This window comes from Salmo trutta, unplaced genomic scaffold, assembly GCF_901001165.1.
Source record: "Salmo trutta unplaced genomic scaffold, fSalTru1.1, whole genome shotgun sequence".
NCBI lineage: Eukaryota > Metazoa > Chordata > Actinopteri > Salmoniformes > Salmonidae > Salmo > Salmo trutta.
In genome coordinates this window covers 313087-328393 of record NW_021822696.1, presented here as the reverse complement: position 1 = coordinate 328393, position 15307 = coordinate 313087, and the positions used below count along the sequence as shown (strand labels likewise).

Sequence of the window (15307 nt, the reverse complement as noted above, 5' to 3'; positions counted from 1 at the left end):
TTGTGAAGATGCTGGAGGAAACAGGTACAAAAGTATCTATATCCACAGTAAAACGAGTCCTATATCGACATAACCTGAAAGGCCGCTCAGCAAGGAAGAAGCCCCTGCTCCAAAACCACCATAAAAAAGCCAGACTATGGTTTGCAACTGCACATGGGGACAAAGATTGTACTTTTTGGAGAAATGTCCTCTGGTCTGATGAAACAAAAATAGAACTGTTTGGCCATAATGACCATCGTTATGTTCGGAGGAAAAAGAGGGAGGCTTGCAAGCCAAAGAACACCATCCTAACCGTGAAGCACGGGGGTGGCAGCATGATGTTGTGGGGGTGCATTGCTGCAGGTGGGAGTGGTGCACTTCACAAAATAGATGGCATCATGAGGCAAGAAAATTATATGGATATATTGAAGCAACAAGTTTCTTTGTTCATTTACATGCACTAAAATGTTTAAGTGTAATACAGAGAGGGAGCGAGTGTGTGTGACCTTACTTATTATAGTCTGTTAGAGCAGGAGATGTGTTGTTAGAACTAGCAGGCTGTTGATGTGATTCTAGTCTGTCAGAACAGGAGATGTGTTGTTAAAACTAGCAGGATGTTGATGTGATTCTAGTCTGTCAGAACAGGAGATGTGTTGTTAAAACTAGCAGGATGTTGATGTGATTCTAGTCTGTCAGAACAGGAGATGTGTTGTTAGAACTAGCAGGATGTTGATGTGATTCTAGTCTGTCAGAACAGGAGATGTGGTGTTAAAACTAGCAGGATGTTGATGTGATTCTAGTCTGTCAGAACAGGAGATGTGTTGTTAAAACTAGCAGGATGTTGATGTGATTCTAGTCTGTCGGAACAGTAGATGTGTTGTTAGAACTAGCATGTTGTTGATGTGATTCTAGTCTGTCAGAACAGGAGATGTGGTGTTAGAACTAGCAGGATGTTGATGTGATTCTAGTCAGTCAGAACAGGAGATGTGTTGTTAGAACTAGCAGGTTGTTGCTGTGATTCTCATCTGTCAGAACAGGAGATGTGTTGTTAGAACTAGCAGGATGTTGATGTGATTCTAGTCTGTCAGAACAGGAGATGTGTTGTTAGAACTAGCAGGATGTTGATGTGATTCTAGTCTGTCAGAGCAGGAGATGTGTTGTTAGAACTAGCAGGATGTTGATGTGATTCTAGTCTGTCAGAACAGGAGATGTGTTGTTAGAACTAGCAGGATGTTGATGTGATTCTAGTCTGTCAGAACAGGAGATGTGTTGTTAGAACTAGCAGGATGTTGATGTGATTCTAGTCTGTCAGAACAGGAGATGTGTTGTTAGAACTAGCAGGATGTTGATGTGATTCTAGTCTGACTGATAATGAGAGTGGGCAGGGCTGAGGCTTTTAGGACACACCCACTAGTGTAGAGAGGACGGTACGGGCTGGTTGCTGTTCTGCAGTAGCTTATCATTTCCTCATCTCTTCTCCTCACATCATCTCATTTCACTCCTCCTCCTCCTCAACAGTGACTAATCCAAGCCAGAAGCAGGTAGAAAAGAGCAGATGTTCTGAGCTATCCTACCAGGACCAAGCTACTACTACTACTACTGTCACTGTGTTACTAGCTAGCTCAGGTACTTTCAACATTCTCTGATCTATGTACAGGTAATGTACTACGTTACAGATGGAGCTGCTCTGTTATGTCATGTTAACTTATGTCACTTAAAAGTTGTGTTATGTTTTGTCATGTTATGTTACGCAATGTCATTTTAAATTAAGTTGTGTTAAAGGCATAACGTACGATTCTAGCGCAATGACTGGAAGTGTACAGGTACATTAGCAATGCTACCGTACCTGGAGACTTCCAGTCATTGTGCTAATGCTAGATAGCATTTGCTCGTGAAACAACCATTACCTTCCTTCATAATGCACACAGATACATTATCATGGTATTCATGATCCCTTTAACACTAAAGGCTATTAAATGTAAAGTTAAGTTATGTTATGTAATATAATATCATTGTTTCCTCTGTAGATCGGTTGGTAGAATGTCTCTGCTGCTTTGTTGGGCAGTGATGGCTCTGCACCTCGCAACAGGTAAATATAAAAGTTGAAACTTGAAATTAAACAGTGTGTGTGTAAATAGTTTAATTCAATGATAAAGAACACCTTCTGTGTTCTGTAATTAAAAAACCATGTAACCTTTATTTAAGTAGGAAGGTCAGGTAACTCTTTATCCACAATATAGCAGGAGGTATAAAGCCATAAAACGTACGTTTTTCCAGCATCAGACTTTGATTGATAACGTCAAAGGCCACACTGAAGTCTAACAAAACAGCTCCCACAATCTTTTTGTCATCAATTTCACTCAGCCAATCATCAACCATTTTTGTAAGCGCCGTACATGTTGAATGTCTATCTCTATAAGCATGCTGAAAGTCTGTTGTCAATTTGTTAACTGTAAAATTGCATGGTATCTGGTCAAACACAACTCTAAATTCTATAAAGTATTTGAGGTGCTACTTGGTCTAGCCTGTTGAGGCCACGGGTTAGCAATGAACCCTGAGACGGGATTGCTAGCAAGGCTGGAAATTCAAAACATCAAAAATCTAATAATTTCAATTTCTCAAACAATCAACTATTTTACACCATTTAAAAGATAAACATCTCCTTAATCTAACCACATTGTTCGATTTTCAAAGAGGCTTTACGGCAAAAGCATAAAGTTAGATTATGTTAGGACAGTACATAGCCACAAAAGTACAAACATCCATTTTCAATTCAAAGACAGGCGTCACCAAAAGCAGAAACCAGCTAAAATTATGCACCAACCTTTGACAATCTCCATCAGATGACACTCCTAGGACATTATGTTATACAATACATGCATTTTTTGCTCCATCAAGTTCATATTTATATCCAAAAACCGCATTTTACAGTAGCGGTGAAATTCAGATTTTTTTCTTCTCTGAAATGCTTCCGGTGAACAACGTTACAATTTTCAAAATTACTATTCGAAAACATTGGTAAATTATAATATTGTCATTCAAATAATTATAGTTTAACATTTCGTAAATGATACTGTCTTGCCAGATTTCAAAATAAATTTACTGGGAAATCACAAGTTGCAATAAACCGGGTGCTGTGCTAAGAACAATAAGCTAGCCTAATTAGCTTAGCATCATCTTGTAACCATGTAATATCAATAATACTATTGTCAATAATCCATTACCTTTGATTATCTTCATCCATTGGCAGTTCCAGGAATTCCAGGTCCACAACAAATGTGGTTTCTTTTGACAAAGTTCATAATTGATGTCCAAATAACTCCAAGTTGTTCCATGTTGTTAGCGCTTCGGTGGCTACTAAAAAGTAGCGCGGGGGGGGTGTGTGAAGTCACGGCAAAAAGTTAAAAAAGTTACAAAAATAATCTATTTACGTTTGTTCAAACATGTCAAACGTTGTTTAGCATCAATCTTTAGAGCCATTTTTAACGTGAAACATCAGTAATGTTTCAACCCGACTTCACCTGTGTCTAGAAAAACGTTTTTTTAAAATGTCTCGTGTCTCATGATTGCGCAGGTGCAGGCCATAATGGAAGTGACGACATCCCACGGACGTCAACTTCAATGAATTCTAATTTGCTCCCTGTTAATCATAGAAGCTTCAAACAACTTTATAAAGATCGCTGACATCTAGTGGAAGCCGTAGGAGTTGCGAACTGAATCCTTTCTCACTATGGTATCTAATAAACAATGACACTAAATAGTACAGCCACTAAATTTTTTAATCTATTTTTCTCAGGTTTTTGCCTGCAATATGAGTTTTGTTATACTTACAGACACCATTCAAACTGTTTTAGAAAATTCAGAGTGTTTTCTATCCGAATGTGTTAATAATATGCATATCCTAGCTTCTGAGTTGGTGTAGGAGGCAGTTAAAAATGGGCACATATTTTTTTCAAAATTCTCAATACTGCCACCGTGGCCCGTAGAGGCTAGCTTAGTTTGCACTTTTGGGATTATTCCATTAATTGCTTCAATGTACCAGGTAAACTAAGTCAACCACAGCTCTTGAACAGTACATACTGTTGGTGTGTGTTGTTGTTCTTCCAGGGGTGGATGCTGCCTCGGGGGTGGTGAACACTACAGAGGAGGAGGTGGAAGGGGTGGACTCCCAGTCACCATGCCCAGCCGGGTGGCATCAGAATGAGCATCGCTGCTTCTCCTTCTACCCCGTCTGGGCCACCTGGGCCACTGCAGAGGTAACACTTGTAACAGGGAGAGACAATTACTAATTACTACTACTATTTCACAACCATTGATACTTCAAGACTAGCAAGCACACATTTACTTCAGGAAATGTCCATTTCTAGCCTGCATTGATCTTTGCTCCCTGAGGTACTGCCTGGGCTTTAGCTCAGCGGGCTAACACAGTGTTCTCTGGCTGTCCCTCTAGTTGTACTGCTCCCAGCACAGAGGGAACCTGGTGTCGGTTCACAGCCCTGGTCAACAGATGTTTGTCCAGGATCTGGTCAGGAGACACACATACCAGCCGGTCTGGATAGGAGGCTACGACGCAGCTCAGGTAAACTGGGTCAATAATTCATCAGTCAGTCAGTCTGTCAATCAATCTGTCAAATGTCTACAGGTTACACAGGCAAAAGCTCAATGTACTTTTCGTTTAAAAACAAAAATAAGTGGTTTCAATCTATTAATCAATCAACCAATCAATGTTTTTCTGTGATAAGGAGGGGATGTGGCTGTGGAGTGACGGCTCTGCTGTTGACGATGTTTACTGGGAGGAGGATGAGCCCAGTAACTCTGGACAGGGGGAGAACTGTATGGAGCTACACACTGGAGGTACACACACTCACTCACTCACTCACTCACTCACTCACTCAGAGCACATTGAAATAACTGAAGTGGGATTTGATGTTGCCTTGACAACAGGTGGGCAGGGCTGGAATGACGTGTCCTGTGGAGAGCTGAGGTTCTATGTGTGTTCTATGGAGACAAGGTAGCAGGATAACACTGTCTTGTATCTGGACATGTTCTTACAGAGACCATATTAACACTAAATTACATTCATGTATTTTTTCTTTTAGATCTAGTTTAGCAGCATTGCCAAGTCAGAAGGAAGCACACGAGAGAGGTAGGATTGTCTTGGCCCATTGCCTAGGCTAGACAATACGTTTATTTTGACCTTCTTTCCCAGTAGCTTCGACAAAAAGGTTTAGCATATTATTAGTCTACTCTGCTATTCAAATCTAAAATTACAACATAAATAACTTCTACCAATCAAACTATACAGCTGTTTATGTAACTGCATCAACTAGTTTAATGTAGCTAACTTCCCACTGTTGAATTAACTGCTATATAACTAGTTTAATGTAGCTAACTTCCCACTGTTGAATTAACTGCTATATAACTAGTTTAATGTAGCTAACTTCCCACTGTTGAATTAACTGCCATATAACTAGCAATGTGAAACATGTATTTCTAGATGAAACACTGATTAGGTTTGGTGAATAAGTGACTGTATGATTGTATGTGTTGTAATACTGAAATAAAAAATATTCTCAGAGTTTTTAACCTGTTGAGGATCTTATCCCAACTGTCTTTTTGATTAACTGTTTTGAGTTTCGTACAAAGCGTTGCTAAAATGTACCACATACTTATGAAAACTGCACCAAAGCAATGAAAAAAAATATATATATATATATATATATCTTTCTCTCTCTCTCCTCCCTCCCCCAGAGCTGGTTGAAGAGGTGAGTATTTATGACGTCCTGTGGGAGACCAGTGAGAGAGTAGCAGATGAGACCCTCTACTCAGCCTTCCTCAGAGGGATGTATTCCAGACGTCTGCCTGCCCACTGCTATGCTGACTTCTGCCACCAGGAGATGCTATACCTGGACAGAGTCATCACCATGCTGCAGGTGAAAAGAAAATACATTAAATAAAACAAATACCGTAACGTTTTACTTACTATGACTGTGATACGTGGTTGTCATCCCTAGCTATCTGAAGATAAGTTGCTCTGTGTGTGTAAATGTGTGTATGAGCCAGGTGCTGATCAGAACAGTCCAGGGTCCACCAGACATCATGCAGTTTCTCCAGAGAACACATCAACGCTACCAGGAGTCTCTGAAGGAGGCCCAGAACCAAACTCCACAACACCTGGTAAGAAGCTGTTATAACAATCACCCTTAATATATAATTTAAGATAATATATCTTAATATACAATTTAAGATAATATATCTTAATATGCAATTTAAGATAATATTTCTTAATATATATTTTACGATAATATATCTTAATATACAGTATATTACGCAGTAGCTAAAGCTTAATAATAGCCACAACATACCAAACCAAACCTTCATTAACTTTATTAAGGTAATATCTCAAGTAAATCAAGCCATTGTTTATAGGGAAAATACAAGCAGAAGAGTGAATGTAAACCAGGGAAAAAATGCACTTCCCTCCCCTGTGCCCAATAAAATACCATACAACCCTCCCCAAAGCCAAAAAACATTTACAACCCTGCCCTATTTTGGACCCCCCCTCCCAACCTGTAAATTTAGATCTGTCCCGTAAACTATAGAAAAGTAGGTAGTCTTTGAATTTGTAGTCTCACTCAAACCTCCCACTTTTACCACTGCATTTCATATACAGTTTCTGTAGCCAAGTCTCCCTCTTTTCCTCAGAGAAAATGGCTTGGTTCTACTGTTCAAAAGACATGACCCATAACACCGATGCTACGGTTTTTTATTTTTATCATGATTTGGCAGGCCGCATTTTACATTCATAAAGCATATCGCGGGCCGTTCTAAAACTAGGCTACTTGTGGACCGGACCGTTAACCATTTGTTTAGGCTACACCTTGATCAGTCATGTTACCTCATTAGCTAGCTATAGTTAACTACCTAGGGGTGCGTTCAGCAGGATCAAGAATAAACATGCCTATCTGACTGTCTAAAAAAGGAATAACGGTGGTAATATTCATAGAATTTCTATCTGCAACGTTCAAGAACGTTTTTCAACTGAACGTGACCCTGGTAAATTTACCAGTAGCCTATATTGTTGTCTTAGGTCTCTCTTTATGTAGTGTTGTGTTGTCTCTCTTGTTGTGGTGTGTGTGTGTGTGCATATATATACACATATATACAGTTGAAGTCGGAAGTTTACATACACTTAGGTTATGTCGATATAAAACTCATTTTTCAACCTCTCCACAAATTTCTTGTTAACAAACTATAGTTATTGCAATACGGTTAGGACATCTACTTTGTGCATGACACAAGTCATTTTTCCAACAATTGTTTACAGACAGATTATTTCACTTATAATTCATTGTATCACAATTCCAGTGGGTCAGAAGTTTACATAAACTAAGTTGACTGTGACTTTAAACAGCTTGGAAAATTCCAGAAAATGATGTCATGGCTTTAGAAGCTTCTGATAGGCTAATTGACGTCAATTGGAGGTGTACCTGTGGATGTATTTAAAGGCCTACCTTCAAACTTAGTGCCTCTTTGCTTGACATCATGGGAAAATCATGAGAAATCAGTCAAGACCTCAGAAACAAATTGTAGACCTCCACAAGTCTGGTTCATCCTTGGGAGCAATTTCCAAACGCCTGAAGGTACGCATCCGTCATACTGCTCAGGAAGGAGATGCGTTCTGTCTCCTAGAGATGAATATACTTTGGTGCGAGAAGTGCAAATCAATCCCAGAACAACAGCAAAGGACCTAGTGAAGATGCTGGAGAAAACGGGTAGAAACGTATCTATATCCACAGTAAAATGAGTCCTATATCGACATAACCTGAAAGGCCGCTCAGCAAGAAAGAAGCCACTGCTCCAAAACCGCCATAAAAATGCCAGACTATGGTTTGCAACTCCACATGGGGACAAAGATTGTACTTTTTGGAGAAATGTCCTCTTGTCTGATGAAACAAAAATAGAACTGTTTGGCCATAATGACCATCGTTATGTTTGGAGGAAAAAGGTGGAGGTTTGCAAGCCGAAGAACACCATACCAACCGTAAAGCACGGGAATGGCAGCATGATGTTGTGGGGGTGCTTTGCTGCAGGAGAGACTGGTACACTTCACAAAATAGATGGCATCATGAGGCTGGAAAATTATGTGGATATATTGAAGCAACATCTCAAGACATCAGTCAGGAAGTTAAACCTTGGTTGCAAATGGGTCTTCCAAATGGACAATGACCCAAGCATACTTGCAAAGTTGTGGCAAAATGACTTAAGGTTAAAAAAGTCAAGGTATTGGAGTGGCCATCACAAAACCCTGACCTCAATCCCATAGAAAATGTGTGGGCAGAACTGAAAAAGTGTGTGCGAGCGAGGAGGCCTACAAACCTGACTCAGTTACACCAGCTCTGTCAGGAGTAAAGGGCCAAAATTCACCCAACTTATTGTGGGAAGGTTGTAGAAGGCTACACGAAACATTTCACCCAAGTTAAACATTTTGAAGGCAATGCTACCAACTACTGATTGAGTTTATGTAAACTTCTGTCCCACTGGGAATGTGACGAAAGAAATAAAAGCTGAAATACATCAATCTCTCTACTATTATTCTGACATTTCACATTCTTAAAATAAAGTTGTGATCCTAACTGAACTAAAACAGGGAATTTGTACTGGGATTAAATGTCAGGAATTGTGAAAAACTGAGTTTAAATGTATTTGGCAAAGGTGTATGTAAACTTCTGACTTCAACTGCATGTACATGAAGGCAGGGTAAAGTGACAAGGCATCAGGATAGATGTCAAGCAAAGAGGCACTGAGTTTGTAGGCCTTGAAATACATCCACAAGTACATCTCCAATTGACTCAATGTCAATTAGCCTATCAGTCCACAGTTATCTTCTGGGTGACTCTCAAAAAAACTTGGCTTGACCACAAACCCAAGGGCTCTTTTAAATGTAACCAGTGCAACCATTGCAGAAATATTGCACAGAAAAAGTGTTTTGTTGACACAGCTTCCAAAATGGAGTATTACGCCAAGCATTTCATTAACTGCAAAACCACTCATGCCATCTATAGATTGGAATGTCCACAGTGCAAGGTGTTCTAAATTGGACGGACAAAGAGACGCCTTCAAGACCGCTTAGCGGAACACAAGTATGCCATACGGGTAGGCAATAAAGACTACCCCATGGCAAGGCACTACAAGTCCTTACACCATGGCAACCCTGCCTCCCTACAAGCTATGGGTATTGATCATGTTCCGGCCTCTATTAGAAAAGGGGACAGTCTAAAACAGTTAAACCAATGGGAAAGTTTGGGGATTTACAAACTACAGGCCACTAAGTACCCTGGTTTAAATGAAGATATGGATTTCTCACCCTTCCTGTAGGGTTGTGATAGGTCCATTTGCTGTCATCTAGTGGACATTTTGCTCAATTGCCCTCAGCTATGTTTAGACTGTTGTTGTTCATGTTTGGCTGTGTTCTAGTGTACTATGGAATATACTGCTTTCTTATTCTTCACACTTCTCCCAGTCATATTTAAGGTTAGAACTACCTTTCTAAGTGTTCTGATACTTCCAGCTTGGAGTTGTATTTTTATGATAACATAGCTACGGTATTTCACTTTTTAATGTGTATAGTATTGCTTACTAGGTGTGTCCAATCAATTTTGTAACCACTCCCTCTTCAAATTGGGGCTAATAGGAAAAGCTGTTCAAAAGAGGACATTGTATTATTTCTTTGTACTCCCTGACGAAGGCCATGCAGGCGAAACGCGTTGGATTTTTAAAACTTTGTTTCTATTGAACATGCCATACTAATAAAGGTATTTTAATTAATTACATGAAGAGTGCCTTGGTCCTCCTTTCTTTTTGATGACCAATTCACCCCTTTCACCAAAGAGCACCTTCTGTCTACCAAAATGTACTATTGTGAACCTTAGTTGCACCTCCCTTCCTCCTCTTTCTACTAGCCTATCAGAAGCTTCCAAAGCCATGACATCATTTTCTGGAATTTTCCCAACTGTTTATAGGCACAGTCAAGTTAGTGTACGTAAACTTCTGACCCACTGGAATTGTGATACAGTGAGATATAAGTGAAATAAATCTGTCTGTTAATAACAATTGTTGGAAAAAATTACTTGTGTCATGCACAAAGTAGATGTCCTAACCGACTTGCCAAAACTATAGTTTGTTGACAAGAAATTTGTGGAGTGGTTGAAAAACAAGTTTTAATGACTCCAACCTAAGTGTATGTTAACTTCCCACTTCATCTTCAAATACCTTACTAATATCTATCCTGATGCATAGTCACTTTACCCTGCCTTCATGTACATACTGTATCAACATCAAATACCTTATAACTCTGAACATTGATCTGGTACTGGTACTTCCTGTATATAGCTCCACATTGATCTGGTACTGGTACTTCCTGTATATAGCTCCATATTGATCCGGTACTTCCTGTATATAGCTCCACATTGATCTGGTACTGGTACTTCCTGTATATAGCTCCAAATTGATCTGGTACTTCCTGTATATAGTTCCACATTGATCTGGTACTTCCTGTATATAGCTCCACATTGATCTGGTACTGGTACTTCCTGTATATAGCTCCACATTGATCTGGTACTGGTACTTCCTGTATATAGCTCCACATTGATCTGGTACTTCCTGTATATAGCTCCATATTGATCTGGTACTGGTACTTCCTGTATATAGCTCCATATTGATCTGGTACTGGTACTTCCTGTATATAGCTCCACATTGATCTGGTACTGGTACTTCCTGTATATAGCTCCATATTGATCTACTACTGTTACTTCCTGTATATAGCTCCACATTGATCTGGTACTGGTACTTCCTGTATATAGCTCCACATTGATCTGGTACTGGTACTTCCTGTATATAGCTCCACATTGATCTGGTACTGGTACTTCCTGTATATAGCTCCATATTGATCCGGTACTTCCTGTATATAGCTCCACATTGATCTGGTACTGGTACTTCCTGTATATAGCTCCAAATTGATCTGGTACTTCCTGTATATAGCTCCACATTGATCTGGTACTTCCTGTATATAGCTCCACATTGATCTGGTACTGGTACTTCCTGTATATAGCTCCACATTGATCTGGTACTGGTACTTCCTGTATATAGCTCCACATTGATCTGGTACTTCCTGTATATAGCTCCATATTGATCTGGTACTGGTACTTCCTGTATATAGCTCCATATTGATCTGGTACTGGTACTTCCTGTATATAGCTCCACATTGATCTGGTACTGGTACTTCCTGTATATAGCTCCACATTGATCTGGTACTTCCTGTATATAGCTCCATATTGATCTGGTACTTCCTGTTTTTAGCTCCACATTTATTTTATTCCTCCTGTTACTTTTATTTGTGTTATTATGTTTTAACTCTGCATCTTTGGGAAGGGCTCGTAAGCATTTCACAGTAAAGTCTACACCAGTTGTATTCAGTGCATGTGACAAATAAATGTAATTCGATTTTCCTCCTCCTCCGTCTGCCTACAGAACCAGTCCTCCATCCAGCCCTCTGCAGCTGTGCTTCAGTACCTTCAGACCTTCCATAACCACATAGTAAACTCCCTGTCTCTCTTCCTCCTCCATCTCCTCCTCCTCCTCCTGCCTACAGAACCTGTCCTCCATCCAGCCCTCTGCAGCTGTGCGTCAGTACCTCCAGAGCTTCCATGACATTGTGAATGAGGAGCCCATCTACTGGCTGGTGTCTCTGCTGCCCAGAGCCCTGCTCAGACCTTACCTGGCAAAGAACCTGCCCCTGGGAGAGAGGACCAGACCAGGCCCCAGGCCCTGCCTCTACCCCTGGCTAAGCCTCTTCCCCTGCCCCTGCTACCAGTGGGGGGGAGAGGACATGAAGTCAGACCAGAGGAACCAGAAAGACAAGTCAGGGACATATTACAGGTATCTTGAAGTTTATAGCCTATGGAGGTTTATAATGTCTCAACTCATAGTGTCTCAACTCAACTCACAACACATTGTTGTGTTTAATCTTGTCAAGTGTGGTGATAATGTGGAGTGACTCTTTTCTAACCTGTTTCTCTCTCCAGGCTTCTACTGGAGAAGTACCAGGATGTGATAGATGTCAATAAGGCTGTCAACATCTTCAGAGTCCAGATGATCAACGAGAAGGCTCTCTTCACCTCCAGGTGCGGTTAGCCCAACTTAGGTCTACAGTTAGCCTGACTTAGGTCTACAGTTAGCCTGACTTAGGTCTACAGTTAGCCTGACTTAGGTCTACAGTTAGCAAGCCTGACTTAGGTCTACAGTTAGCAAGCCTGACTTAGGTCTACAGTTAGCCTGACTTAGGTCTACAGTTAGCCTGACTTAGGTCTACAGTTAGCCTGACTTAGGTCTACAGTTAGTCTGGTCCTGCTAACTAAGTTTACAGTTAGCCAGGTCCTGCTATCTTATTCTACAGTTAGCTTGGTCCTGCTAAACAAGTCTTGCCAGGTCTCCCTCTCAAAACAGGCTCTCAACCCTACGGACCTCCATAGCCTGGGTGCCAGTCTAATTTGTTATATCATTCTACTCCTTGTCAACATAATTTGGCATATGACATGGAGTACAGGAAGTGGAATCCCAACCAGGGAATTTGGTGTGTTGAAGTTGTGGGAACGTACATTTTTGGTTTACCATTGGTTCTGGGGAGGAAGCAATAACTTTACTGAACGGTAAAACGGAATTCTGAAAACGTAGCCGGTTCTGGGAACGTTAAGTTTTAGGTTCCAGGGAGGTTTCTGAGAACGTCTTACTATGGTTCCAAGGAGGTTCTGAGAACGTCTTACTATGGTTCCAGTGAGGTTTCTGAGAACATCTTACTATGGTTCCAGGGAGGTTCTGAGAACGTCTTACTATGGTTCCAGGGATGTTCTGAGAACGTCTTACTATGGTTCCAGGGATGTTCTGAGAACGTCTTACTATGGTTCCAGGGAGGTTTCTGAGAACGTCTAACTATGGTTCCAGGGAGGTTTCTGAGAACGTCTTACTATGGTTCCATGGAGGTTTCTGAGAACGTCTTACTATGGTTCCAGGGAGGTTCTGAGAACGTCTTACTATGGTTCCAGTGAGGTTTCTGAGAACATCTTACTATGGTTCCAGGGAGGTTCTGAGAACGTCTTACTATGGTTCCAGGGAGGTTTCTGAGAACGTCTAACTATGGTTCCAGGGAGGTTTCTGAGAACGTCTAACTATGGTTCCAGGGAGGTTTCTGAGAACGTCTAACTATGGTTCCAGGGAGGTTTCTGAGAACGTCTAACTATGGTTCCAGGGAGGTTTCTGAGAACGTCTTACTATGGTTCCAGGGAGGTTTCTGAGAACGTCTTACTATGGTTCCAGGGAGGTTCTGAGAACGTCTTACTATGGTTCCAGGGAGGTTTCTGAGAACGTCTTACTATGGTTCCAGGGAGGTTTCTGAGAACGTCTTACTATGGCTCCAGGGATGGTTCTGAGAACGTCTTACTATGGCTCCAAGGAGGGTTCTGAGAACGTCTTACTATGGTTCCAGGGAGGTTTCTGAGAACGTCTTACTATGGTTCCAGGCAGGTTCTGAGAACGTCTTACTATGGTTCCAGTGAGGTTTCTGAGAACATCTTACTATGGTTCCAGGGAGGTTCTGAGAATGTCTTACTATGGTTCCAGGGAGGTTCTGAGAACGTCTTACTATGGTTCCAGGGAGGTTTCTGAGAACGTCTAACTATGGTTCCAGGGAGGTTTCAGGGAGGTTCTGAGAACGTCTTACTATGGTTCCAGGGAGGTTTCTGAGAACGTCTTACTATGGTTCCAGGGAGGTTTCTGAGAACGTCTTACTATGGTTCCAGGGAGGTTTCTGAGAACGTCTTACTATGGCTCCAGGGAGGGTTCTGAGAACGTCTTACTATGGTTCCAGGGAGGTTTCTGAGAACGTCTTACTATGGTTCCAGGGAGGTTCTGAGAACGTCTTACCATGGTTCCCCGAACATTTTCCTGGGAGGTTTTATTTTAACGCTCAGAGAAACGGAATTATTGGTTATTTGGAGTTTTTTTTTTTAGTTCCTTACAACGTTGACTGAATGTTTCAATAATTCTTTTAACAAAAGTTTTAGCTTTTTTTGGCTTAACTTTTTTAAAGTCCAAGCACAAATAGGACAAGGGACACAACTTTATGCGCTAGCTGGGATGTTAGCACATAACAGGTCTGGATTTCAGGCTCTCAGTGAAACACTACAGTAGAACATGTGTATCACATTAACCAGGTGATCTCTGTATTAATGTTAAATATCTCTGTGATGTTCATCTCTGTATTACTAGCTGGCAGCATAATATAACTGAGGTCATATATAATGTTGTCTCCGGCTGGAGCGTCCTAATACTTTTAAATATCAAATCAATTCTATAAATCAATGAATATCTGATGTAATCTAATCCGTCTGTGTAATTTTATCCTAGTTTTTTTCCCACTGGTGACGAGGAGGAAGTGGAGGATCAACCCAACCTGTGGTCTGTGGAGTCTGGACCTGACATTAGGGTGAGTGACGTATTTACTTATGACATGTTTATCTTGTATTGAAATCAGTTGTAGGATTGTACGACTGATAATGTGACTGTTTTTCTTTTAAACTTTTACATTTATTTTCTAACACACTACCCTGTTACACACTACCCTGTTACACACTACCCTGTTACACACTACCCTGTCACACACTACCCTGTCACACACTACCCTGTCACACACTACCCTGTTACACACTACCCTGTTACACACTACCCTGTTACACACTACCCTGTTACACACTACCCTGTCACACACTACCCTGTCACACACTACCCTGTCACACACTACCCTGTTACACACTACCCTGTTTTGGGTAGTGTGTAAAACAGTTATTCTTTGCAAAACTCGCAATTTAGACCAGCCCACTGGGCTTAAAGATGGACCGGCCCATCTGGCCCCAAACTATCCTATGGCCAGTCAGTATTTGGTTCATAGTGACTCTATCGAGACAGCTATGTCAGGAGAGCCTTTGAGATAAGATGTGTTATCGTTCATTGGTCTTGTTTGTCCTGTCCCTTAAATCTGTTTCTGTCTCTCTTCTCTAGGTGAAGCTGTAGCAGTGCAGCTGTAGAATACAGGGAGCTGTGTGTGTATGGCTGTGTGTGTTGGCTTTCACACTGGGCAGGACTGTTCCTCTTGTCAGACATATTCCAATATCTCACTTTTATATTTGAAACTTCCCCCCCAACAACTACTGTTTAAACTGTATTAATGCAATAACACAATGAATGTACACATCTAATAAGCTACAATAAAATAAAA

At 40.9% G+C, this 15307-nt stretch overlaps 1 protein-coding gene across 2 annotated transcripts; it reads left to right on the top strand.

The window, feature by feature from the left end:
* Positions 1-1444: 1444 nt before the first annotated feature.
* On the top strand, positions 1445-14560 carry LOC115183722 (uncharacterized). Of its 2 annotated transcripts, none has more exons than XM_029744794.1 (12): positions 1445-1605; positions 2007-2068; positions 4087-4235; positions 4430-4558; positions 4722-4833; positions 4924-4990; positions 5079-5125; positions 5731-5912; positions 6043-6156; positions 11630-11916; positions 12063-12161; positions 14440-14560. In XM_029744794.1, the coding sequence occupies exons 2-12, from the start codon at positions 2020-2022 to the stop codon at positions 14558-14560; spliced, it is 1356 nt and encodes a 451-aa protein (XP_029600654.1). In that variant the 5' UTR covers positions 1445-1605; positions 2007-2019. The 2 variants fall into 2 exon arrangements, with proteins under 2 accessions (XP_029600654.1, XP_029600653.1); XM_029744793.1 differs by having other exon boundaries at positions 1445-1636.
* The last annotated feature ends 747 nt before the right edge of the window (positions 14561-15307 follow it).